This window comes from Anopheles merus, chromosome 3R (assembly GCF_017562075.2).
Source record: "Anopheles merus strain MAF chromosome 3R, AmerM5.1, whole genome shotgun sequence".
NCBI classification, from domain to species: domain Eukaryota; kingdom Metazoa; phylum Arthropoda; class Insecta; order Diptera; family Culicidae; genus Anopheles; species Anopheles merus.
Window position 1 is genome coordinate 17,177,870 of NC_054084.1, and position 27,722 is coordinate 17,205,591.

Genomic DNA, 27,722 nt, shown 5'->3' on the forward strand with positions numbered 1-27,722 from the left:
CGAAGCATTAAATGCCGTTTCGTGGCAGGCTCAATGCAATAATCGGCACCATGAAGTGAGTACGGTTTGTTTCAATGTTTTGCTACGATTTTTTTTCTCCCTGTGGATTGCTCGTTTATTTCACTTTCAACTGCTTGGCGTGTGTATGTATGGCTTTATCGGTGGTACCGATAATCCACCGGCCGTTTGTTCAAGTGGGCTTTCATCGGCACAACAGAGTGCGGCGTGCCGTATCGAACTGGTTTAAAGTGTAGCCGGTAGTTGCTGCAAACTGCTTTCAAAAAAGGGTAAATATAAACAGATTGCAAGCATGTTCTATTGATTCATTGTGTTCAAATGTGTTCATTGGAAGGACAGTGATCTTTTTATTGCCCAGAATTGGGTGAAGGTTGGAGCGAACTGAGAGGCGAATTGTTTAAGTGCTTTGTGTGTATTTTGGTTGTACATTTGAATGGAAAAACAGCTGTCAATCAAGGATAGCAGGATGGCAGCTCGTGTCGGTGATATGAGCTTGATGAGTTTAGATGTTGAAAGACAAGCAGTGAAATAGTAACGTTCAATCAGCATAAACGTATGACATATTAACATCAATCAGATTCCACAAAGATCATGTGGAGTCACGGAGAAGTTTTGTTAAAGTAGCACGATGGTTTCCACTTCACATAAGCTTTATTTGCTAGCTTGAATGTTGCATCCTTTTGTACCAGGAGAGTCATTTACTGTTTGAAGATGAAACACATGAGCTTTAGGATTAGGAATGTTGGCTCGTACACTCTTCATGGAAGACAAAATTTGCTTCAGCCATTGTCATTACTATAAAAGATATATTGAATTGTAAATCACGATTGTAATGGAGCAGATGAACGTCCTAAATATCCAATATAAAGACTACAATACTGCTGGATTGCATCCCATACACAGAACTTATTATTCTGAAATGGCAAAATAGTCGTTGCACCATAGGAAGGATATGTATTTTTCAATTTGATTATGATGGAATTTGATGCATTGGATCGTGATTTTCCTCTCTTGTTCTAGTTCAATCGTAAAACCCGAGACTTTCTCACAGCTGAAGGGTTCCCGGAAGAATGTTATTTGGAGTATCATTTTGATTAGCAAACATTGAAGAGCAATATATACCTCAGCGAAATGTCTTTGGGTTTTTGGATGGAACCAAATGGAAAGATCGATGTTCAAATTATGACCATCTAGATCCGCTGTGCATGTATATCCGTTTGTAAAACTATAAAACATGAAAATTTCAATTGTTGATTGAAGTTTTGGAGTGCTGAATAATGCTCATTTTTTCGTATTTTTTGATTAACTGTAAACAACTGCAACATAAGTCACTGAAAGCCAACCCCACAAGTGGGTTGGCAGGCCTTGACCGGCATCGGTTGTTGAGCCAAAGAAGAAGAAGAAGAAGAAACAACTGCCGTAATTACTGATTTTGATGAATCCATTCGGATGTGATCGGATGTACGGGAATATCCTGTAAGCAAATCCTTTAAAGCATGAATTTAATTTTCATCATACTTACCCACAATTTCTGCAAACGTAACGCTTACCAACCTGCCACCAGCACCATTAACTGGCACACCAACCGATAGGCCACAAGGCTTACGGATATTGCGACCCGTTGGTTGGAGCGCCCCAAGGGGGAGGAAACCAATTAAACGATTTATACACTTTGCGTGTGTGAGTGTTTTCGATAAAACGATAAATTTTCTTTAATCATTGCTATCTTTTTTTGTTGTTGTTGTTTGCATTCGTGTGACATCGTTAGTGAATCTATCCGTGAAACTGTTTCCACCCTTACGCCTGTGTGTGCGAACGTGTGCTTGTTGCACTTTGGAACTACACCAGAGTGTGAGCTTTGTTTTCGCTTTTGTTTTTCTTTTCGCGCTATAAATCGAACGAACGGGAGAAAATGATAAAACAGTGCCGGCGCTATGTCCAGCTGCAGCTACAATAAACTGTGTAATGATACAGATAAAAAAAAACGACACCGGGAGTAAAATCAACGATCGGCTAGGGATTGTGTGTGTTGGGATGCGCGTTGTAACGCTTTTTTCGCTTTGGTGTTTGCAAGCTTTTCGATTGGGATCGCTGTCGGATAACATACTTTTACTCACGCCGAAGACAATCATCCGTTTCACTGACTTGGAAACAACCGCTCATCCGTTTATCACTTCCCGTTTTGCTCTTTTCTACTCTCCACCCCCCCCCCCCCCCCACCTGCTCCACACACCTTCTTATCGTTAGCTATTTTTTTTTACAATTTTTATACCCTACAGACTTACTGCCAGGCACAGACACAAACTCTACTATGCTGTGTGTGTACGCTTGTTTCTATCCAGGTTTTTGTTCCTCTGCATCGATGAAGAAAGATTTTGTTTTATGGGTAATTGGAAATAAAATTTTATTTCCCTTTGTTTCGCACAGCTCGCAGTGTCCGGTGTGTGTGTGTGTGTGTGTGTGTGTATGTGTGCGAAAGCAAAAAGAAGACGGCGAAAAATAAAGAAAAACACCGAAACCCTAATAAACCTCAATGATGTATGGATACATGCCCTCCTCCTCGGCCCGTTTGGAGCGCACGGGCGATGATGATGACGACGGTCCAGCTAGGACACCAGCAGTCGGCGGAAGTGAGCATTCGATGCAATTGTGCAGCCGCGTTGATGCACCCGATATCCGTCCCGATTGCCAATCGAATTGCAATCCACTTGCAGAGAATGGCTTTTTCCGGTGCAACAATCATACTCGCTGCAGTGATGAAGGACAGACGGCGGCGGTGGCGGCAGCAATAGAAACACCAGGAGCAGTAGGAGTTCCTTGTCCTTGGGAAATAGCTGGAACGTGCGGGCTTCCATCGAGGGCTGGCAGAAGAGCAGCAGCGGGAGCAGCACCACCACAAGCAAATGCTATGCAACGTCGTACAATTCCTTCTCGGCCGGCGTCGGTGCTTCACATTCGAACGATGCCAGCATAAGCTCTGCAAAAGGGCACACAAAAAAAAAGACACAGAAGAGGGCAGAAAATATTATTAATAAGTGAAGAAAAGTACCAGTTTTGTACCGTCCCTCGAGGCGATGACCATTCAACCGTTCGCCTATTACGAAGGAAGCGGAGTACGCTGCAGAGGAAGTAATTCAAATCGAAGTGAGCGAGAGATAACCCCCCACACCCCTCGGAAAAGAAGCCGGACCTCGGCACACTTGAATGGGGTTGCGAATGCCAAACATTGCACTGCCGCCGCTGCTTGAGCGTCACTGCAGCCTTGCAATGCACTTCAATGGTAGCTCGGGCAGCTCGGCCAGCCGGAGCACATTATTCTTCCCGGAAATCATTCGCTGAAAGAGCAGCACCGTGTGCACAGGACTCGGGCTCGGATGGACCACGTCATTATTATCCACATCGTTGCGAGGGCAACGCTCACGCTATGGCTGGGAGTGTCTTGGAATGGCATTTTTATTAACTGTTCTAGCACATTGCCCGGACGGTAACATTCTTCTTGTCCAAAAAAAAACGCACCCAGTAAGAACGTCTGTGGACGTAAAATGGATCACAAAAGGAAAGGGATTGCAATTTCTTCTTCAGTTTTCGTGTGTGTGCAAACTTAAAAATGAATAGTCAAAGCTACAGGACGCAGCTCGCCTACTAGCATTATTGTCCCTTGTGTGGTTGTGTTTTTATCTCGGTTTACGTAAAATTAAATTAAGCTTGCGGTTGGGAAAAGCACAGAGCTTGCGGTTGTATGTTCGATTGCAGTATGGCCGGGGAGCGAGAAAGAGAGAGCGAAAGAGACCAAAAATAATGCGATGAAAAACAAAAGCATGATAGTTCATCTCGAAGAGTGTAACAAAAAAAAGCCCTGCCATCGGGCTAGTTGCATTCCGAGCAGGTGGAAGATGGATGGGAAAAGATTGATAGTTTTCTAACTGCAGCATCCCTCGCCCGGTGCTTTTCGACCCGCTTTTCATCCACTGTCCCGAAGATTAAAGCATAGATAAAAGTGACAATATCTTGGACTGGGGAGCACGGACAGGAGGCAGCATCCGACTTGGAGTTGGATAAAAGACAAAAAGCGACACGGCAACGGCACGGACCGCCAGGCACGGTCATGTCACTCAGTGAGGGAGGAGAAATGAGGGGAGCGACAAAAGAAGTGGAGCAAAGTCCATTTATCAGATAATCACAACTTCAAGCAATCTGCAGCATTGGTCAGGCTTGTGGCCGGCGATGATCCTTGGTTCCTTCATCATTCTGCTTTGGCGGTTTTTTGTGTGTGCGTGTGTGTGGGTTTGATTGAAGAGAAACCGATCCGATGGCATCGGATCAAAGTTGCGATTATACCAACTTTGATTAGTTTCGTTAGCTGTTTCTGAAAGCGCCCGTTCTCCTTCGTCGCTAGCAGTGTAAAAGCTTCTGGTTGGAATTTGTGCGTTGGTGCACCACCAACCGCAGTGTGCAATTGAACGAAAAAGGAAGGTTTTTGTTTTTTTTTTTAAGTTCTTGTTGACTTCATTTTGCATTACATTATTGTTTGCTACTTTCATTATCGATTGTATCAATGTTGCAGAAGAAATTGGTGGCTCAGCTTCTTTGAAATTGCGTTCGAAGGCTTTTGCTGTGAGATATTTACATTTAAAAGGAGAATAGTGTTTCAAAAATACCACTTGAAACCGGTATTTGCGCAGAAATATGACATGCAATTGATACTAAAAAGGTGTTGACTTATTTAGTATAGTATCGATTTTGTTTGGTAGCTTAGTTAATTGCAATAGAACTTATTTATTTATTTATTTATTTATTTATTTATTTATTTATTTCGTTATTTAAGTCTGCCTTTTGGTTTAACAACATGAAAAAGCTAAGATTAATCTAATAAACTAATGGAACAGATCATATCACAGAGTGAGAGAGAATAAAAGCTGTAAAACTGTTATAGTAAAGACGGATGCGTGACAGCCATCGCAGCAAGACGTGAACGAAAGGAAGAGACATATTAAAATCGAAGTGAGGAAAATACGAATTAAAGTGATGCACACTGACAAGAAAAGGATTGTTTTGGCCTTAACAAGTACGTCGAGTACCAGCGTCGAATCACTGGGGCCCTTTCCGTGTTAAGTTCGTCGGCTGAAATTACAGCCTGTCCTCTGTTTGCATTCGAGCAGCTGTCTAAGTGGATTACTTTGAGGCTAAAATAATCTAGACTGAAAATCACAGGCTAGTTTTGTGTGAAGATTTGTTTGGAGTGTTTACATGATTTCAGCCACCAACTCCATCTAAAATTGCATATAAAAATGCTGACTAGAATCGTGAAAGGCTCCAATAATGGATCTCTGGCACGGAGCGATTGCAAAGGCGCATGGACAGATATCTTAGCTGATAAGTTGGGACAATTGATTTCGAGAAGAAGCGAAAATAGCTTATGCTTTATTTCGTCGGCATTCGAATGGGTCAAGGCCCAGTAATAGACACCGTACTTTGTATGGTGGTATGGAAGTAGCCGGTCCACGGAAAAAAAAATATTTGAAGAACATTTGAATGTTGTCTGAACACATTTGAATTCTATTTATCATAATATTACTAGTGGGATGCTGAACCACACTGGCATATTCGAGCGTAGAGCGCACTATACTTCTGTAGTGCGTCTTGAGGCATAAGGGATTAAAACAGTCAGCTGTGATGTTACGGAGAAAACCCAAGTTCTTCATTGCCTTTCTATCAAGCTACCCAGTGTGCGAGTTAAAAGAGATCTTACCATCAAAAGATACCCCAAGGTCGGTTATGAACGATAATGAAATGCGATCCCCTGCGATCCAATAAAGTATCGAAAAAGTATCAAAAGGGAGATAACAACTTCAGACCAATTTATTCAAGTGTTTAACAATTCCAGAATGCCTCTGCAATAGGTTTTTTTTGTATTTTATTTTCGAGTTTGAAATCGGCCTCTTTAACGAACCAATATAGGATATCAATTGTACTTAAAACATTAAGCTTTGTTATTAGGTGCAGCAACCAAGGCCGGGCTAGGACTATTTTAGACACTTGTAGGATTAACACAATGGGAATCGTGAGTCTTTGGTCTGCTCTTTGATGAATCTGGTAAAGCGCACATTAATTATAGTTTATGTGCTCTGTTTTACAAGCACAATTGTGTCAAAAGGCAGAAGAGATGTAATGGTCAGTGATGTTCATTTTCTTTGAATGAAAAAAGGGGTATTACACTAAAACCATCGCCGTAGCCATCATTTCCATTTCCAACGTTATGGCTAAGCTGCAATGGTTCAAAGCATAATGAAAGAGATGTAAAGTTTTGCTTTGAAACGAGGGCGCACTTACAAGAATTTTGCCCCCCATAATTGAAAGGTATCTTACGGGGGTTTTACACTCCGTCTAACGCATTAAATGTAAAAAAATACACACACAGCAAGATGTCTATAAAACCAAAACTAAATTAAACAGTGGAAAAACAGAAACACACATAGAAAGGAAGGAAGGGGTTATAGCACTCACTCACAAATGCATAGTGTAGAAACCATTTGCAGACCCCGAGCATCATCCATTTTGGTGAGAGAGGGTGAAAAAAATACGACCAAATGCTGGTTGGTGTTGAAAGTGCATGCTTACGCTTGGATGTTAATTTAATGCGGTACCCGTGGCCGAAAGATGCTAGTTAATTTTATTTCACTTTTATTGCACTTTCCATATTGAGGTGCTCCTTTTTTTTCTCCCTCTCTGTCTGTTTCACCTCTGTCGCGGTTTTTGCTTTGTTTTGTGTTTATGTTTCCCCTCGGATCGCATGTTTCTCGTACTCCGTTGATTATTCTAATTTTGATACAACGTTCCCTTTTTATTTTGGTTTTCGGTCGGGTGTGAGGAATGCTGTTATTTTCTCCCTCGTTTTCTCACTTCCCATTCTATTCATTTAACTCGATTTGGCTAGCAATGTGATGAACGGACGGGACCGAACCAAAAAGAAACAACAGCAAGGTTCATCATGGATGATGCATATTGTCTGGGTGAAATTTGTTCGCGTTTTATTATGCAAACTTCTTCTACCCGTCCGCGTCCATCGTGTGTATGTGTGTTGGTTGTAGTTGCAAAAGGGATTGTATTTGCATTTTTTAAATGCACGAGGTGTGTTCGAGCGGTGCACAAAAAAAGGTAGTAAAATACTAGCATTATTTTATTTCTTCTTTGACCGTGTTTCGTTTTTACTTGCAAACTCCAGCCAGTACGTCAGCACGTGGATGCAAGCGCGTCGAAATTTGGGAACAATTGAAACGTATGAATTATAATTTATTTAATATTGATATTTTTACCTCCCCGCATCTGTTAGGGTTATTAGCATGGCTAGCACAGACAGCAACATTACGGTACAGCGAGTTAAGCTGTGCAGAATTTGCCGAGGGCGCTAGAGAAAGGATTTCCCAAAGCCACTGCCACCTCCGGATCAATGCAGTTCAAAGAAATACTTCCAGCTGTGGCGCTGCCACTGATAGATCTTATTAACTATTTGGCGCGGAATGCTGCTCGTCCTGGAAGCTTTGCTTAAACGCCGGAAATGCCGGCTGCTTGCGAGAACCGACGGGGAGGGAAGTGAAAAGAATGTGTGCCCATTCAGCTAAGACGCTTGCTCACTTCGGTGCGACTGTACCGAGCGAACGAGGGAACGAGCGAACCTTACTCCGGTATTGTTGTGCCGCTTTTAGTTTGAAGTTTTTATTGGAATTCCACAGCGAGCGATGGGAAACTTGGTGTGCGATGATGGGGACAGTGAGAAGGAGAACATTCATATCGAAGCATTCGGTTGAAAGTCGGTGACACTGGGTGAGCAGCTGCTCAAGCACTTTGGTATGTGATAGTTTTGCTTTATGTGGCCATAATCCATGCTGGTTTAGTTTTTTTTTTGGTTATTTGTCCTTAAAGTGTCGATGATGTTTGGTGTGGTGTCAGTGTGGGAGATTGGACAGGTTAAGCGAGAATGTTAATCATTTGCAATATGATTAAAGATGGAGCTTTTATGTTGCTTTATGTTTTAAAGCATGTTTTTAGAGGCAGAGGATAACGGAGATTTGCGAGGTAACTGCTTCAAGTAAATTTACAACTTTCATCATACTCTTTTTGAGGTGCTTGAAGTTCAGCTAAATACTTTGATATTAGACTAGCGGTAAAAGTATTCATCGTGCTTAGGATATTTTTTTTTCTTTTTAAATCCGATACTAATGGAGCCGCCCGGTAGTTTGTAAATGATTCTCACTCCTTGATCCAACAGCCACTCTCAGCAGAACGTTATGCAGTGGGAAGACAGAGAGTGTGCAGATTGTAGAAACTACATCGTCTCTGAGGATCAGAAAGAAAATGAACGATCGTAAGCCAACGAAACGCTCTCACCACTCTCTTATCTTGCACTAAGTGGCGAATGATGCCAACCAGCTCAAGGTCTCTATAAAAATAAAGAAAGAAAAAATATCTTGTTCTGTGTACTCCGCAGAAAGCCAGTACAGAATGCCAGCGCTCAAAGTATTAATAATAGTCAATTGTTTCTTCGTTGGAAATGTATTTTGATAATGGAAATATCAAGGAGTGACTATCCAGCCATAAGTCTCGAAAGCCTGTAAAGGCCGGCATGATCGCGATGATACTGCAAACAAGAATAGAAACTTGAAGAAAAACATCGCCTAAGAAACAATGATGAAAAGCTATAGCTTTTATAAGCAATACAGAACATAAATGAATGATTCAAAGTATAACAAGTTAGTTAACATTTTTGAAAAATATTATTGCAGTTTTTGATCGAAAGTGTCTTGCCTCAAAACGAGCGTTTTGTAAGAATTGAATTATTAGAATAAATTCAATTAGTTATAAGAAGAGCCATTATACATTTTTCTTTTTAACTCATTAGTCCACAGCATTTGAAATTTCATACGCAAAATACTCCGCTTTTGGAAAGCTATTTTTATGAAACCAAACTGTTAAGCGTATTGTAAATGCTAAATCTGAATATTGAAGGGTGCTTTTGCATTCGACTCACTCAGTCAGGATAAACCGAAAATCCTGAGGAAAAGTGCAAGATTTGAAGAAAGACGGGTTTGAAGATCTTCTGTCAATAAACAATTATATCGTCATTCAAACGTCCGTTTCGAGGGGGAGTGAGATAAAACGATAATAATGACACATTTGTCTCTTTATCTTTTGTGTAAAGCAACTGTTTGCGGAAAGGGCCAACGTTATTTTCTATTAACTTTTCGCCATTTCATTATGGGTTTGTGTATTTAAAAAAAAATCGTGAGATTGTCAAAGGGATAATTATATGAATGAGTATCCTCTGGGCGTTTGTGAGTTATTTCAAATGCTATATAAGAGTCTGGTGGTACAGTCGTCAACTCGTACGACGTAACAACATGCCCGTCATGGGTTCAAGTCCCGAATAGACCGTGCCCCCATACGTAGGACTGACTATCCTACTATGGTAACAATAAGTCACTGAAAACCAAGCTCTCTTCACTAGTGGGTACTTGGCAGGCCTTGACCGTCAGCGGTTGTTGTGCCAAAGAAGAAGAATATAAGAGTATTAAATCAATATTTTTTGGTTTGACCTTTACATTTTCAATTGATATTTCAATTGATATTTGCTCTTTTATTGCAAAAAAAAATCTAAAAATTACTACTTTAAAGAAATTATGGAAGCGTAATTTAACACTAATTGTTTCATTGTTAGTTAAGAGCCATAAAACTTATATTTAATAAATGTATGTCAGATTGTTGAATATCAAAAATTAAAACATTTTAATATTGTATTAAACATGGCAAATGTCTCACATCGCATATGCTTGTATTCGCATACGAGATTATGTGTCACCTTGTGTGGCCCAACCAAATGAATTAAATTCAATTCAATGTAATCAATATGTAACATTCGAAGTAGCAAAGAGTATAAACAAATTAGTCTAAAGGCTCCGGTAGTTTCCTATACCACTGTTAGTGAAACTTGTTACACGTTCGATTGGAAACGCGTCCCCTTGCGGTTCGAATGATTCCATTACAAGAACAGTCGCACCGGAACGAACGGTGTGCAACGCTGCTGCCCGTTAGCCAGTGGGTTCTGCAAATATTTAACCATAGAAAGGGGAATTAAAATCCAATTCGGTTGCAAACGGGGATCAAATTTCATTCCCCCCCCCCCCCTCCCAGCACCAGCACCAGCAGGTCGACGTGCTTTTCCGCAAAAGTGTTTCGCACAAGTTCAGCACCAGGTCCGGTAGGCACGGTCGGGCACGGGTTTTGTTTTCTGTCGATACGTGGTTGCACATCTTCGAAATTCGAAACGTTGGGGACTCATACGGTCAGAGTGCGCCGGTTTCGCCCAATGGACGGTGTATCGGTTTCTAAGCGAGATGGTATCGCTGGGTTTTGGCGAGCCATGGTCACTGTCCGTGTAGTGACACCATTGCTGCTCTCTGTTGGCATTCCCTGGGGTGGGATAGCTGGTAAGCTGCTCGGGCGCTGGTTGCCGTTGCTGCTGAAAAATGCATATGCACACGATGCAGGTGGCTGTTTCATCCTCGAAGGATCAGCAATTCTGCTCGCGGTGCCGCTTTCTCCTCGCTCTCCCCACCCCGCCGGGCAGCCGAATTGAGGTGTGAATGGGGAGCATGGTGTTAAATTCCCAAACATTGAACACCTCCGCGCAGGAAGCGCCCGCGTTCGTGACAAATCCCAAAGCAATAGAGAGGCGCTGCCGATTGGGGATGGGAGAACAGGCTTGTGATATTTTCTTGCACATTTTCATGATTTTTGCGCGCGCGTTGAACGTGAAAATCCCGTAAACTCGCCGTCCCGCGCTCGGCACTGCGATACTCTTGGAAACGTTCAACTGTCCCCGTGGGTAACGGTTGGACTTATTCATGAGCTTAGGTAAATATGTGCCGGATGTGGCCCAGTCGGTGGGAAGTAGCTGGCTGTTGTTGTTTTTTATTCCTTCTGTCAAACAAATGGCAGTATCTTTTATCGCACCCAGCTCGTGTGTTCGCTTCTGCTTTCACATTTTGGTCGGCCTTTTTTATCCGATTTTCCCTTTCTTGCAAAAAAGCACACTGTTCTACAGTTTTTGGCCGGCATGATGTTGAATCTAAACGAATTTTCCTACCACCGCTAGTTTTTTTTGGACCTGTTTACAGCACAAATAAACGTGCGGGAGATAGAGAGCAAGAGACTGAGTCGAAAACTATTCCGGGGAAGGTAAAAGAAAAACCATGGCAGCTGTTTTGGACAAGAAAATAAAAAAATAAATAACATGCACACGACCGTCGCGGGCCAGGGGGTTTACTTTGCGGTCTGCAGAACATGGCAATTTTTGTCCGAACCCACGGTCGCGAGGCTATACAAACAGGCACATGCTATTCGAAGTACTGGATCTTCACTGGCCGTTGCCATCTAGTGGATGGCGCAAACATCATCGGTAAATGCATATGAATTGATAAAATATGTGTGTGTGTGTGTGCTTGGACGCAATCCGGATGCCAAAGACAGACGGAATCGAACGCTCTCGGATGCGATTATTTGTCGATGTGAGGTATTTTTTTCGCTTCTCGCGATTGTTCAGTTTGGGCGTTGTTGTCTGAATGAGGTTCATATTTTGAGGCATGTTTTTTTCTTTCTTTGCGGTGGCGCATACCTCTGATACACACGCTCACAGAACATGCTAGTATCGAGCGTGGATTTTTAAGCGCTTCGCCAGCAGATTAAGAACGCCAGCAAGCAAGAGGTGGACACGTGGTAGGACACATTCAATTTGTATGCGCACACTAAACGGTCGCTTTTACGGGTGGCTTGTCGTGTCGATGTCGGGCCGAGGTTTGGCCAGTGATTTATGTTTTTGCTTTGTTGTAGCCATTTTGCGGTTACCGGTAGCAAAAAACCAGATATGGGGATTTTTTGTTCGATTTGCTGGCTTTTGCTGTGCTTTTTCCTCCTTCTTCTGGAGCGTCATAAAATAGTGGCTCCAACCACACTGCTATGCGCACGGGTAGCTTTTAATGCGGGGGGTTTTTAGGGAGAGTAGGTACAACACACAATAAGTACTGACAGCCAACGAAGCGCTTGTTTGTTCGAGGATGTTTTAGTGTGCTTTAGAAGTGCGTTGGAAAAGTGGTTGAAGATCAAACGGTCGATTAAATAGCTGCTTGTGCGATAGATGAAAGAGTTGATTTAGGGACTTTGTGGTGGGAGAGTTTATCAAATTGGATGCTATTTAGATTAGGGGTTATGGTGGTACAATTTGTGCTCAGCAAAGTGGCTCTTTAAAAGGTATTGGTAAAAAAAATGTGCATTAAAATCAATGGGATTTAAAAAGAGTATTCAACTACATCCTGGAAGCCTGGTACTTTGTGCGCCAGGTGCATTGAATATTCTAATAAAAATATTATTAAATGTTAATGTTATTTGCATGCTATTCAATGTTGGATAGGTTTGTCTCCGAATTTGGACTGACCGTTGATAAAGAATGAAATGCTAGAAAACTCTCAAAAAATTGCAGTATTGTCCCTAATTCTAAACTTTGCCCATTACACAAAAATAAATCCTAATTATTATTATAATTATTTATGAATTATTATACCAAAAATTCTATGCTTTTGATATCTAAATAAAATAAAATTAAAAAATCTAAATAAAAATCCATATTCAAGCACTTACTTTCAACCAATTATGTAGTGTTTAAACGACGGTTACGATGAAAATATGTAAAACATATGATGGAGAAGCCTGGTGGTTCATTGTAACATTCAATTGAAATCTTTTGTACCATACTTTCTATCGTTTATTGATTTTATTTTAAGTACATGACAATGTGTTGTTTTCAAAACCAAAACTGTATGTCTGTTTGAGCTCATTCATTGACCATATTTGATGAAATGACGCAAGAAAGGCAAACTGATGGAGACGCCTGGTTGTTCACTCATGGAAAAAGCATCGTGAAATTCATTTAAGCATATATGAAAGCGAAAATAACATCATTCAATTACGCTTCATTGAACGTTAACACAATCGTTGTTCGATGAAGCTGCCATTTAATATTATAATGACATAAAACGAGTTTTTCTACCATCCGCCCACACACAACCACATACGACACACCGGGCGCAACCGGAAGCCATCGGCGTTCAATTACATGGAAATTGAGATGAGTGTGAGCAAGAGAGGAAAAACAAAAAAATGAGAAACAGGACCTCTCTCGCTGATAAAGTGATGGTTGATGTTCTTTGACATTAGGGACTGTCCATGGTATTAATTTACAAAAATAGCAGCAAGATCACATGTACATACACTTCCCGAGAATTCCCACACAATTTGTCATTTGGTTCGATTCAGAGCATCATAGCTTTACTATCGCACGAGGCAGACACACACATACACACATTGGGTGCGGTGGGCGGTAAAAACAAATAAAAGAGAGAATGACAAACAAACAAACACAGCTGCTCACCTGTTTCGTTGAGGAGCTTACAGCTCTGCATGAACTGACAGAGTGTCGCGTACTGTCCGACGTCCGGTAGCGTTTGATTGACCTGGATCATGTGCTTGGTAAATGCTCCGACGATGGCCGCCAATCGATCGAACGCTGTCATGTTTATGTGTCCATTCGGAAGCCTGTGGGAAGAGTTGTGTGTGTGTGTAATGTTGTTGTTGAACAAAAAAAAAAAGTAAGAGAATAATGGTAGAGATGAGGGAGAAGGGAAGCTTAAGATAAATAGCACACAATGGTAAACAGCTTCTGGCAATCCCCTGATGATGGAACATGAATGTGAGTAATTTCGACTGTCGAAGAGCTATTCTGTATGTTGCCTGGCCATCGATTTGCAACGACCTGTGACATTTCGAGTCGTATGTGTGGATAGCGGGGGTTCAATGTTTACAGGTATGCCTGCGTGTGGACGGTAGCACTGTGCTCACCTTACACAGCAATCTTCCCGTGCCTTCAGTGCGAGCTTGATGATGTCGACAAAAACCGGAATCACGACCCATTCGTTCGAGCTTGATCTGGTTACGCCACCGCTTCCGGTTGCGGCCGCTGCCGAGCTGCCCGCTGTGGATGGTTTGGAGGATCCTGCTGCTAACGATGGCTGCAGAATGGATCGGCGTCCATCGCCGCAACTGCTACCATTGCCGTGCTGTTCCGTTTGTTTGCTCCAGAGGCTACCGCAACCCTCGGCGTGCCGCTGCATACAGTCCAGCTGTTGGCTCGTTGTCGATGACAGCTTGCTCCACTGTCCGGCGCATAAATAGCAGCGGCATAAAACAAGCGCCCAACAATGAAAAGAAAATAACGGGAAAAGAAGAAAAATCGAAGAGAGAAAGAGAGAGAGAAAGAGAGAGAGAGAGAGAGAGCGAGAGAGAGCGAGAGAGAGAGAGGCAAAAAGTACGTTAAAACGCTGCATTAAGACTGAACCAAGGGAGGCTGACGTCAGTTGCCCGGTTGTTACCCGCGCTGGGGCTGACCTTAGGGCGTGGCGTTGATGGAAGAAAATGAAACTAATTTGTCCCGGTTAATTGAAACTTGTCAGTCGATCCTGCCAACGGATGGGGCTTTTGTGGGGTTATCGAGTGCTTTTGGAGCTTTTCTTTTTTCGTTCGAACTGTTTTTAGCTCCAGCTGCTCGTGAACGGTCGTGATTCTGCCCGGCGGTTGATAGTGGTTTGAAGTGTGAGAGCTTTTCAGCGCCACTTCCAACGCACACTGGTGGCTGGCGGTGGACAGTTTAAGTGTCACCCTTGACGTTTAACACGGTGCTGGGTGTGATGGTTTTTCTTTTATATTCTACCGGGCATAGGATGTTAAGAACCGCTTTTTGTTCCTTATATTTTGGTTTTATTGATAGTGATTTTAAATGGATCACGAAAATGGGTGTGATGCTCTTTTTTGTTTGGAAGTAATCAACTCGGACGGGGGGAAAAGTTATTACAAAAATGTTCCAATTTGTAAAATAAAAAATGCTACAGAAAAAGTTGCACGACCGGCATAGCGTTAAATGTAGCAAATTGTTTTACTACATTTTTCGTGTGAAAACAGAAGCAATTATGGTACAAAGTAGGTTTAATTAACAGTGTATTCAATCATTTTGTATTTTTAAAAAAATCAATCAGAACGTTATGTTAAAACACATCACAGACATTGCTGCACCAATGATTACAATGTTTGAAAAGCAATTTTATGAGTTCGATATTGAATTTATAATGACGTAGTCATAAGGAGCTTGTTTTTCGCAGAAAGGAGGACATCATGAAAGGGTTCAGTAATGATTTTCAGTGAAATAATTATTTTTAGTCTGAAAGGGATTGAAATTTAATTCATTATTAATGAAAGAGTGATGTATACCATTGAACGGGATGAATTTGAATACACATTGTAGCAGAATGGTAAGGTGCTCCTTGAAACCTATAATCATTCTAGATAATCACGATTGACAGCTTTTTTAAAGAGTTAGTTAAACCCGTCAAGATTCTCGTAATCTTGCAATGATGGTTGTAGAAATGATAATTAAAATTCGTGATAAAAAATAGAGAGCATTCGGTCAAAGAGAAGCATTTGTTAAGGAATGTTGAAAAATGGATTTTAAATGTGTCGAAATACAATGGATGAATGATACGTAGATGGAAGAACAATTTGTAACTAGAATATCGCAATCTCTGAGGTTGTAAACACCGTGTGTTGAACAACAGGAATCCACTTAAAAATAGATTGGTGTGCCGATTGCTTCAGTTCAATTGAAATGAACAAAACATTTAATTAATCTAAAAAACCAGCGAGCTACTCGAAGTTAAAATTTTAGATATTTACTTTTGATCTAATCTAATTTTGAAAATTAAACCAATACTAAAAACAAGAAATAAAAACAATGGGGCGAAGTTGTATCATAAAAAAATGCTCTAGCTTTGTTACAACATTCCTTCACAGCAACACAAAAATTATACCTTTAAACGCCTATCGACAATTGCCCAATAAACGAGCGAGTCCTCGTTCCGGTAAAAAAGTTCAACGCTAACAAAATAGAGTTGTTTTAGCATTATTGGATTTTCATGGCTTCTACCGCCCTTCTCCTGTTTTGTCCAGATCGCTTTTATGCTTTGATGTTTGCATGAAAGAAAAGAGCGTTTGCGTTGCCGAGCTGCCGAGCAAACCAATAGATCAGCATACGCTGCACGTTGCAACGGAATATTGGGCGTTAGCTTTTTTTTGTTGTTGTTCTGTTTATTTGCTGATTGGTTTCGCCGGATTCTGGAAAGCTTGTTACCGATCGTATAGCTCTCCATTCCATTGCAACGGTTCACTGGGATGTAATCTTGTTGATTTATTTTTTTTCTGTCTATAGTTTACCTTTTGTTTCAAATGCAGTTATGTGCGAGTGTTTGTTTTTGCTTTGTTGCTGGCGTGAATAAAAAAAAAAGTCCAAAGCTTTCCAATATCCGGTTGCAGCAGCACCGCACATACATTGCGTGTACGAGGATACATGCATCCTCTCGCCACTATCCATCCAGCGCAGTGGAGAGAAAAAGTGCAAACACAATGTATGCCCAACCGTTCCAAATGCAATGGACGTGAACGGGAAGCCAGCGAACCGGATCACTATACTTTCGGCTCAAGTGCACTTTTCTAACTTTCATTCTTACCACACGGTGGTCGTTTTCTGAGAAGTGGTCGCCTTAAAAAAAAAAACAGATAACCAACCCCACCGAAGAGCAAATGGATTGCTGCGCTGGATTGCGTTCCCTAACTTCATCCCAGTTCACAAGCCTTCACCAGTCTTCGCCATTGCACAGTCGAGTGTTCTTTGCAATTGATTGTAAATTATAGCACCAGCGTGACCTCCCCGGGCACCATTCGTAAAGGGAAGTGATTTTTCAACCGAGCCCTAGTACCCACTCTTCCTTTCCTGCTTCCTCTATTGCAGTACGATCGCAATTTCTAGGCTGATGCGTTTTGCGTTTAATTAATTTTTATGGCACCATTCATCGTACGCGGTTTGCGGAAAGCATAATCTGTTTGAGTGATTTCCTCCTTTCGAGTGGCACTGGGTTGGCACTAGGAACAATTGCGTGGTTTCCGCCGGTTTGATTGGATTACATTTCCCCCCTTCTCGCCGTTGGGTGTGGGATTCATTAATGCGCTTGGCAGGGATTATGGGCTCCGGTTGGTACAAGAAGTTTAATGCGACAATAATGCTTATCGCTTTGCAGATAGATTGTACGCGATTCTAGCGATTGAACTGGGAAGGGAGATGGAGCATTATTGTGTTTAGGGGGAGCGAGTGAATGAACTAACATATATTGATTTATAACTCGCAATTCTTGAAGGTTAGAAATTATCCAAAACAGTTTTGTAACGTTAGGTATTTAAGATGTTTTTGTCGCACTATTTCAGCCAATAAGTATGATCAGTTTGACGGTTTCATATTAATATTTTTTCGAAAGCGACTATCAACTAGGTACGTAAAATACAACCCAGTTGACGAATATCTGTACTGAAATTTTCTGAAAATTTCAGGTTACAAAACTAATTTATAAACATGTACAATCACTTTGTGTCATATTAAAGACCTTTTTTCAATTTTTGCATAAGAAATTTTTACTTTATTCCAAAAAAAAACTACTCTTTTTAACTGAAATATAGTTTAACTTAATAGCAAAAATGGTCGAACTCAAAGATTGACGAAAGAAAAGAAATAAATGAAAGTAAAATAAAATAATATAAAAAAAGACTAGACTAAGAGAACAGCATCGGATTAGAAACACCAATATTTGCCACCATCAAAAGCTACACACCAGAAATTTCATAACATATGCTCGAAATGGTCACTATTCTGTCGATAACATTATTCATTCGCCTACCGTAACTTGCAGCCGAGCGACCGGAGGCAGATCAAACGATTCCAGAATCGCAGTTGCGCTATTGTAGTTCCCGACGAGCAGACAGTACTGGGCAGCGCCACTCCACAGCTCGAACTGTTTGTTGCGATCTTGAATATTTCGACACTAATGAGGAGATGAAGACAGAGTGTGTGTGTGAATGAGAGAGTAATGTTAGAAAACACAAATTCTAATCAATAAGCATGACTATGAAAATATCAATCAATCCATACCTTCAGTATCTCGTTCGCCACCAGCAACCGCAACCGGGCCGACCATTCCAGGTAGCTTTCCAGATTGCAGGTCTTCTTGCCATCGAGCGAGGTTGCGTGTCCGCCCGCACCGGAACCGACTCCACCACCACCACCACCACCACCGCCGGATGGACCCGCCGACATCGGTTTCGGTGTAAAGTCCTCCCGGTTCGGGTCCTTCAGCAGGTTGGGGCTGCACTGCACAAATTCCTCCGGGCCGACGTGTTTCGCGAGCTTACGCTCGATGCGGCACAGCAGCTGGGCGAGCTGCGTTGCTGTCGGCCAGCTGATCGATTCAGTCTGCGGAACGACCGCGGCGAGAAGCGTCAAAGAACGTCACGCGATGCGCCAAATGCGCGGCATACGGCGTCCTACCTACCTTATTGTCTGCAGTTGATTGATAGCTTCTGAGCTCTTCCTCGTGGTTTTCCAGCTCGGTAAGTCGAGCCAGCAAGGCACACAGTAGTTGGGGCACCACGTTGGCAAGCTTGGTGTCCGCACATCTGCACGGTCAAGCAATGCGAATGAGTAGAGACAGAAAGAGAAAGAGAGAGATTGGGGTAGGAAAGTATCGTTAATTAGGAAAAAGTACACAGCGACAGATATAAAAACAAGCGACGCAGACCGGCAAGGGAAGGTCCGAACAGGCAAAAAGCGGGCTAGTTAATTCGGTGAGCGATGGGTATTATCAATCATCAAATCAGCTGAACCCACCCGAGGGGCTGGCCCCCCTTTCTTTAGACCGGGACGTACCGGGGCACGTACCTAGCTACGATATGTTTGACGTGATTCATCATGCGCTCGTCGCGAAAGTCGTACGGGAACATGCGCGTCCAGACGCCGAGCAGCGGCACAATGCGCTCGAGCGGTTCCGGCTCCGGTATCGATTCCAGCAGCTTTCCGAGCAGCTCGAACGAGCGGATGAAAAATCTGGCCGACAGCAGGAACGAAAAGACGTACTCCTGTGTTTGACGTGTGGAGAGAAATACACAGATAGAGAGAGAGAGAGAGAGGGTAAGAGAAGCGAATTAATAAAAGAGGAAAATGCAAATGACGCACAATTAGATTTCCACGCGCGAACAATGACGCAAGTTTGTCTGCTGCACTGGATGCACGCTACCGTGGGGCCGTGGATGAAAAGGGACAGGATGCTGTTGCTGCTTGCTTCTCTTACCTGATCGAATTCTTCCACGTTGCCGGGCATCAGTAAATCTATTAGCGATTCCAGCGGACCGGAAACAATGGTTCCATTACCGTACATCACCCCGCCCGTGCCGAGACTGCCCTGGCTGTGCTGCTGCTGCTCGTTTCGATCGGTTCGTGGGGTTGATTCACGTGGCCAGTGAAGTTGTTTATCGGTCCGGAGGGTTCGTGCACAAGAGGGTGGAAAAGAAAGCAAACGATTATGAAGTTGATGGTTTGAACCTGTGAGAGTGTACTGGTTGAATGGGCTTTGGAAAGGGAAGTTGTGGTGTATTTTTGCCTTTCCGAAGAAATGGCAGTCTTTGTATTGTGGCTTGCTCTGCTCATGATGTGTACGCATGATATGCGGAACTGAATGTTATGAAAACGTCGATAATAATAGCTTTCTTTAAAAGCGTTGTAATTTGGCTTGGTATATTTTCCAGTAAGTAATCATAAGCAATAAAATAATGCAACGTATTACAGAGTTTTCCAGGTGTTCTCATAATTTTGGGACACTTTCTTGATTGTTTCTCTTGACGTAAAGTGAACTTTATATGATGGAAATTGGAGCTTTGGAACACTTTAATGAAAATTGACTGGTAATGTTTACTTATTTCATGGGCCGGTCTAGTGGTACAATCGTCAACTCGTACGACTGAACAACATGTCTGTTATAGGTTCAAGCCCCACATTGCTGTGCCTCCATACGTAGGACTGACTATCCTGCTATGGTAATAAATAAGTCACTGAAAGCCGAGCCCATTAGTGATACAGGTAGGCCTAGACCGACAACAGTTGTTGTGCCAAAGAAGAAGAAGAAGAAGAAGAAGAAGATTGTTTATTAAATTTTCTACTCATACTAGCAATCGGTCCATGGTCGGCGTAACCAGAACCAGAACGAATAATCCTTTCATTCTTATTAATGTTAATATTTGCCAGCAGATTTCCAGCATCAATGTCATCTGTAAACATTATTGCCACAAATGTCAATGAGGATGTTCTTAACGAAAAGCAACTAGTATGATAACTTGGCATCTCACCGAGCCAACGAAGATGTCGAAGGACTAATCGAATGAAACGTCTTTGCAGTGATTCAATGTTATCTATCCTGCCTCGAAAATTGGGACGCCATATGACGCAATTGAGTTCGAGCATCGGTCTCACTGAAGCGATGAATATGTTCTTTATACACACAGGTTCGCTGAATTAGCTTGCTTGTCTAATCAGAAAAGCATTTTAGCATTTTATTTGCATTTCTAGCGTTTTATTTACACTGTTCAGATAGTGGTCATCAGATGTGAGTTTCTCGCCGAAGAGAATACCGAGAACTCGAACAACTTGTTATCTTTCTATTTTTTTTATTATGTATGTTGTAGTCATGTGTAATAGGACGTAGTTTACGAGAAAAATTTATAACTTTACATGTGTCTATGGACAGTGTCATATCGTTAAGAACACCATCATTCATAAACACAATTAAATTTTGACTGAGCACGAGCACAATTTTCTATATTTTTGAACAGCTTTATATCATCGGCATGGAATAATATTTTCGTATCGTCAACCACGTGATTGATAGCTAGAGAAAACATCAGATCATTGTCAATTTAAATTATGTAGGTTCGCTCTGTTAAGTATCACATGAAACTTTGAACTAGTACATTGCCAAAGCCCAAACTTTCGAGTTTTTGAGCAGTACAAGATGGTGGACACCATTTATCATTATGACATCCATTCATCTAAGACATTATTGAATTGCTTCACAAAACTTCAAATGCACTGCAAGGTAAAAAAAAGTTCTACCTTTCTGTAGATCAACGAATACAAATTACATTCCTATCACGCACGCATTGCTCTTCAAAATGTCAAATAAATTATAAACCACTGCAGCGTGTATCACCAAATCCATACCATTTAATAGGTAACCGTCTCGTCCCTTAGTTGTACCATAGAAGGACGGCCGTATCGTCACCGAACCTTTTATCCCGTGTAATAATTTTAATTATTACCAACATCTCATGAATTTGAACAACGCATAGAGCAATAAATTAATCCTTGCTGCGAAACATTTCCTCACCAAAAACCATGCGGGATACGTAAATATCCATCCTCCGGTAGATTACCCTAGGACTTGCTCAGTTTTGAAGCATAAAACTACGTTATTTATTTCCCGCATGACGATGTGGTTCGAATTAAACAGATATTAAAACTCGTCCACTGCTCCGCACGCAGGTCGATGGCTGATGGTTGAGCGCGTTTGGCGAAAGTTTTGCGCCGCTCGTGTCCAGTTTACGCTAGAGTAAGCGCAGCAAACTGTGTGCACATTTTTTGGGTCACCAAGGCGAAGGTTGGCGAACGAGAGCGTAAGCCAGCAGAAAGGAACAACCCTTGCGCAAACGGTGAGCTTCCTTTGCCCGTTTCTACTACATTAACTGCGAACAAATAACCATCAAGGCGCCCACATCGTTCGCCGGAACGCTCGAGCGGTCGAGCGGTTTGGCTGGCCATTTTTGATGGGTTTTTAGATGAATCATAACCGTTACCCAAAGCAGAGCGATGAGAAACGATGGGAAACATCCAGTCGTCCGTCAGTTGGCTCGTGTGTCTGGCGTGTGTATTCTTGGGGTTGCTGTGTTGCGTTCGAGCCAGCTCCTTCGTTCGGTTGCTTTCTAATTGAAGTGCTCGAAATGGAATCAAGATTCAATGTTTGTGGCGCATTTGTGCGTGAAACATTCACCGACCGGATGTGTGCCGTCGGGTTCGGAGAGTGGAAAATTTAATTACATCTACCCAAATGCCGGGTGTCTCGGCGGGTTCACAGCACCGAAGGGACCCGCTAATGGAGATGGAAATAAAATCCATCAGCGATGAAACGCTCAGAGACAATCGGTTCTGTCCCTTTTCGAACCAGAAAAGTGAAAAAAAAACGTAAACCGGTCTCGACGTGGAATCCATTTCAATTTTAATCAGATCGTCTATTGACGCCACCGCCGGGGCGATTGGAGAAAGGGAAGAAAATATCGCTGCCAACAACAATGGCTTCGCTAGCTGCTCCTGCTGGGATCACGGGGATGCTGGGAATTACGTCGATGAAATTGATTTCCTGACAGCTATAAGCTCGTTGCCGGCGCAAGAATGTCGGCAAACGTACGGACTGGGCTCGTACTGTAACTGTATCGATACTCTTTACGCTCCGGACCTTCGGACACTGCGAACGAGAGCGAACTGAGTAATGCGCTTTGCTGGGGGTAGGTGTTCGGAAATGGTGTCCATCCGGTAAACATTCCAGAGGGGAGAGGGGGGGGGGGGTAGCGCGAATGAGCTGCGTGAACCATGGGGAAAACTCGTGTAGCAGTGGGTGGTCTTGATATTTAATCAGCAAGAATGGAGTGTTACGGCTGGCTAGGCGTATTTATTAAATGTAATATATTTGTATGCATGGTAGATGTGCATGGAGTATTTAAAAATCTTTTTTCGATTTCGCTTCGATAAAAACAAAGCAAAAATACTTTGCAGAGAGCATTTTATATATTAAAATATCTATATTAATTTATATTTTTAAATGATCATACAAATATTTTTGGCATAAATTTGTCCATTTGTAAGTGTTAAAAAATAAATCACAAGATATAACAGGATCACAAAAGAAAAAAGTTACAGGATGATCACACGCGCAAAATGTTATGAAATCTGAATTTGTTGTTTATATTCAGTTGTGCCTCATATTTTGGAAGGACCAGACTTTGCGTTAATGGTATACTTACTAACATGTATTTAAATCAATCTCCTAATTATTAAAATTCCTAAGAACTTTTCCTAAGAAGAATTCCAAGAACTTAGAACGACATGCCCGCCTCGGCTTCCAGCACCGTGTAGCCTGAGCTCTCATGGCTTACGTAGACTTAGGACCGTGAAAGGCTACTGCTAATGGGGGCTTTTACGATATCAGACAGCTTTTTTACATGGAGTGTGATACTTGGCAGCTGAAATCATGTACAACACATCATACAAATGTGTCATCATACAAAATAGTAAATTTTGAATATAAAAATTGTACGATAATTTCTTTGCTATAATTTCAACTGTGACTAAAACATTGCTTGCAACAATTATATAGCGTCGCTTATGGCCATTCTCTTCGCCCATCAATTCATCACCGTTTATGACCACTCTCTTTACCACTATGCCCCATTTCGGTGCGATTGTGTTTGAAATGTCTAGTAAATGACAGAGTCATCATCGGTCCCGCCGAGATGGGACATGCTGTGAACGCGCGAAGCTAATGGCTGACGGGAATGCCGTGCGGCAAAAAAAGACTCCTCAGCTCTTTGAGAGCTGTTGTAGCAGAACGGTTCACTCACGTGTCATCAATCATGGATTTGATTTGAAGTTCAAGAGCGTAGTGGAGTGTGTTGCTGTTTGGTAGCTGGTACTGCTCACTGGATGGATCACTGCTTCCCCATTCTGCCTCCCCAGGATGGATCATTCTGTGTTGTATTCTCGCTCCCCATATCCTCCTTCCGACACCATAATAAATATGTATTTAGAGATCGAAAATCTATGACTTGCAAAGAACGGGGCCCGTCTGTCATCGACGTCCTTACGTTCGGCAGCCGGAGCTGTCCTGGGGCTTGTAGCGTTTTCTTCCCCACGATTCCAATTGCTTCCCATTTGGTGGGTTGGGCTTGAGTGTCTGGCACGGGATGGATATCGGTATGAAATATGAATGTAATGCTGCTTCATTCCGAAACCGCAATGTAATCGCATTCGTAAGCTCCCCGCCGTGCAGCGCACACCTTCGCTTACTTTCCATTGTTTCACTGGGAGGGATGGGCCAGCTCGGAAAGTTACGAGCAAGAGAGATTTAACTAGAAAACAAAAAGTCTACCTCATCTTCCGGTACGTGCTGTTTATGTGTCTGCGTGTGTGTGTTAAAGAGAGGTGTATGTAATGAATGTGTCATGAGGTTGTCGGCCGTCAAAAAGCTAAAGACATGCGGGAATGTACCGTGCTTACAGGGGCATGTAAGCAAACGTTGTACATACCTTATTCATGATCGCACGGGACGGTCGGGAGCAAAAGACCGGCGAGGGACCGACCTTGCTGAAGCGAAAAAACAAACCACAGAAAGCAAACCGTGTTTTCTTCTCTGTCAAATAAATCTTAAGAATCTGCCTTCGGGGCAACATTCCAGCGGCACACGCTTTTTTTTTCTTCGCCCGAAACCTACGGGAAGTTGAGTTTGACCCCCGGGCAGGCTTAACCGTTCGGTTCCAATATGGTGTGTGGTGGTGAGCCGGCAACCAGCAACTGTATTGAACGGACTGTGTATCCATACAGCAGAAAGTGAGAAAGACCCTGTCTGGGAGGGCGAAAAGAAACTGCTGACAACTTGGTGAAATTGGATTTCCGTCGAAGAGAAGTCGAAAGCCGGATTCAGCCACACACAGCCGCGCATACCCACCGGACGTACACACAATGGGAAGCACCGGGAATGCTTACAATATCGGAACATCGATATTGGTTTCCTTCCGTGCGTAGCAAAATAGAATACCGAAATAGCAGATATTAATTGGGAAAATCCTATTTTCGCTCCCACCGTCTGTGGGCTTTCCATTTCCTGCTGGGAAAGTGTGAACTGAACGGCGCTGACGGTCACCACCGTAGACGCCGCCGGGCTTCGTGGTGTGTGTTAGGGGCGCTTTGTGTGTGTGTGTGTGTGTGCGGGCGTGTTTTTTCCCTTCCTTTCTCGGTGGCATTAACTTCAGATGAGTGATAATGCTGATATTTTATCGTAGTTTGGTCCCGTTGGACACGGGTAAGCCCCGGGAAAGCCTCTCCCCCCGGTGTAAGGTAAGGTGCATTTGGGGCCGTGCGTCTACCGACCTGCGGCTGACGGAACAGTATTATGCCGAATGAGCCTTAATGGGAAAAGTTTCATACTCGGATTTGCTTTTGATATGGCTTAGTTTCTTCCGAAATTCGGATGGAAAATATGGCCCAAATTGGAACTGGGGTGGGGTGGCATCGTTCAGGGGTAGGACCACAACCCAAAGTCGGGTTTCCCCCAGCAGGGGGAATGAAGGATGAGTGGATTTCTGTTTGGGCAAGGTATTAAAGGCCGAAGCGGAAAGTTAAAGATTCAGTAGCGCGAAAGTTGAGAATTAGTAGAATATTTAATCAATTCGGCATGAGCTGGACAGAAGAGAAGCAGGCCGCCCGAGCTGGGCGTGTCCGGTGGAGTTGCTCGTGGTGTGGGGGTAGGTGGTGGAATGGCGTTTGGCGTACCGTTACGTGGAAGAGGCGTTACTTTGATTGATCTCAAAGATGTTGGGAATGCTTTTGAGTAATTTAGGGTTCGTGGCTGGGCTGTGCGTGGATTAAAGCTTAAAATTACTGCGAATCTGGTATATTGTGGTTGTTCTGGGAGAACAATGGTTTTACGCTTAAGAAGCAGGTACGAAGCGTAGCGATTTAAAGTTTTAAGAGCTGCTCTCTCTCTCTCTCTCTCCCTCTTATAGTTCTTCAACAGCTTAGCAAGCGCTTAATATCGTAATCCTTGCACTGTAAAGGGTTTTAACTGCAAGCGTTACATTGTTTTCCTTACAAATTCAAACAAATTTTCCAAACAAAATATATGCAAGTCATTAACGTAGACACGCTCTAAAAACATCGTCGAATATCAAACAGCTCTCATCTGGCAGGCTCGTCGGATCCAATTCCTGGAATATTAGAACGCTTGCGGTGAGGCACTGCCGGCAGAAACCACTTCACTTTATACCTACACCTGAAAAGTACGCCCTTTGGCAGCCTCGGTCTCACATTTAATCGCTACGCATCACTTCGATCTCGAGTTCAGAGCAGAGTTGTTCAACGGCTCTCGTACATTTCCGGTCGGTCGGAGCAACGCAACCGATGTTCATTCGAAAGCTTATTTATGGCTTCTGAATGGATGGATTCAGAGCTCCAAGCATCAACAACAGCATAAATAACACACAAAAAAGTAAGAAAAAAAAACGCCCCAGGTGACTGTTGATTGTTGTATTTCCAGCGAATCCTGATCATGATTAAAATTCGGATTCTGCTCAAAAGCATTTCACGTCCCTTTGGGGGTAATACCCTGCTCGAAAGCATTAATCGTTGGTGTGTATGGGTGCGCACATTTGGTTGGGTGTGATATTTTTCCCTTTTTGACAGCTTTAAATGTTTTGCGACTGAGTGGATAGGATCGGTGGGTGTGGGAGGGAGAGGGTTTTCAGCTAAACTTACCGCAAGCGTTGGTGTACTTTCGCAGCACACTTCCGGTTGCTCGGACGACTTCACCGATATCACAATAGTATCGTTGGTGCTTTCGCAGAAGAAGCTCGACAGCGCCTGGAGGATGGAGAAGAGAAGCGAAATGAAAGGGTATGCAAAGAGGTAGTGTACACGAAAACAAAGCATGGTTCAAATGCGGCTAATTGGGGTTTCTGGGAAGGAGGAGCGAAGATTTTATACGAAGTTTATAAATGCTTTGAAATATAGATTGCTAGATTCGGGCGCACGATTGACAGTTGTTACAGATGGCTTTAGGTGGAGTGTTTAAAAGGCTTGAGGCATGAAAAGGAGTTTGAGTTTTATGTTTATTATTATTTACTTTAATCAATTGTTAAATGTAGATTTTAATTTCCCTCGTGAAGTTTGGTTTAAGACTGAAAAGAACGTTAATTTCGCGTGCACAGCGCTGACGCGTAGCGACTGCAGTGCTATTGCGTCAAAGGATTTGGTAAAGTATAAGAAGTTGCAGTAAATAAGTTAATTATTTTATTACGGGATTTTTCAGGAGTTTTCATATTTTTTTGACAAATTCTTGACTTTTTCCTATGGAAATATATTTTTTGGACAGGCCAATTGAAGATCCTAATGCTAATTGGATGGAGATGAAGTCAAATTGTAGCCATGAATTAAATTTCCAACCTAAATGTTTCTTGTATGTTTAAGTGTTAGCATCATCAACATTGTTGTTTTACTTCAAATTGTGTCCTTTTTTCTCGTCTTTTTGTGGGATTCTTACAGCTGCTCTGAATTGTTTAAAATATATCTTAAATATACGAACAAACATTTTACTATATTGCATTTATTTCGACACAAACCAAGATATACGACCTAGCAGTTGGGTAGTCGATACCGTCCGTTCTAGATGTATGCGTTGGTAATTAAAATACATTTTTTGTATACTGGTGGTTTTAGTTATTAACAAAGCAATTTGCAATGGTACATTTTTTGTGTTTTTAGCTCAGGCTGGAACGAGGATTTTGACAAAATCGGCAATTTGTTTGAGGCATCCGATATCAATTTAAGCTACATTGAATCTACCAATTCTACCAATAAG

At 42.4% G+C, this 27,722-nt stretch overlaps 1 protein-coding gene across 1 annotated transcript in view; it reads right to left on the reverse strand.

Moving 5' to 3' along the window:
* Nucleotides 1–1,701: 1,701 nt before the first annotated feature.
* Nucleotides 1,702–27,722, reverse strand: part of LOC121596896 (ras-GEF domain-containing family member 1B-like) — a 46,116-nt gene continuing 20,095 nt past the window's right edge. The window contains exons 3-11 of the mRNA XM_041922262.1: nucleotides 26,621–26,725; nucleotides 19,341–19,466; nucleotides 18,932–19,128; nucleotides 18,546–18,669; nucleotides 18,146–18,466; nucleotides 17,895–18,038; nucleotides 13,963–14,276; nucleotides 13,496–13,659; nucleotides 1,702–2,995 (exon numbers count right to left, since the gene is read on the reverse strand). Coding sequence (XP_041778196.1) covers nucleotides 2,925–2,995; nucleotides 13,496–13,659; nucleotides 13,963–14,276; nucleotides 17,895–18,038; nucleotides 18,146–18,466; nucleotides 18,546–18,669; nucleotides 18,932–19,128; nucleotides 19,341–19,466; nucleotides 26,621–26,725 — 1,566 coding nt within the window. The 3' untranslated portion in view covers nucleotides 1,702–2,924. The remainder of the gene's footprint in view (nucleotides 2,996–13,495; nucleotides 13,660–13,962; nucleotides 14,277–17,894; nucleotides 18,039–18,145; nucleotides 18,467–18,545; nucleotides 18,670–18,931; nucleotides 19,129–19,340; nucleotides 19,467–26,620; nucleotides 26,726–27,722) is intronic.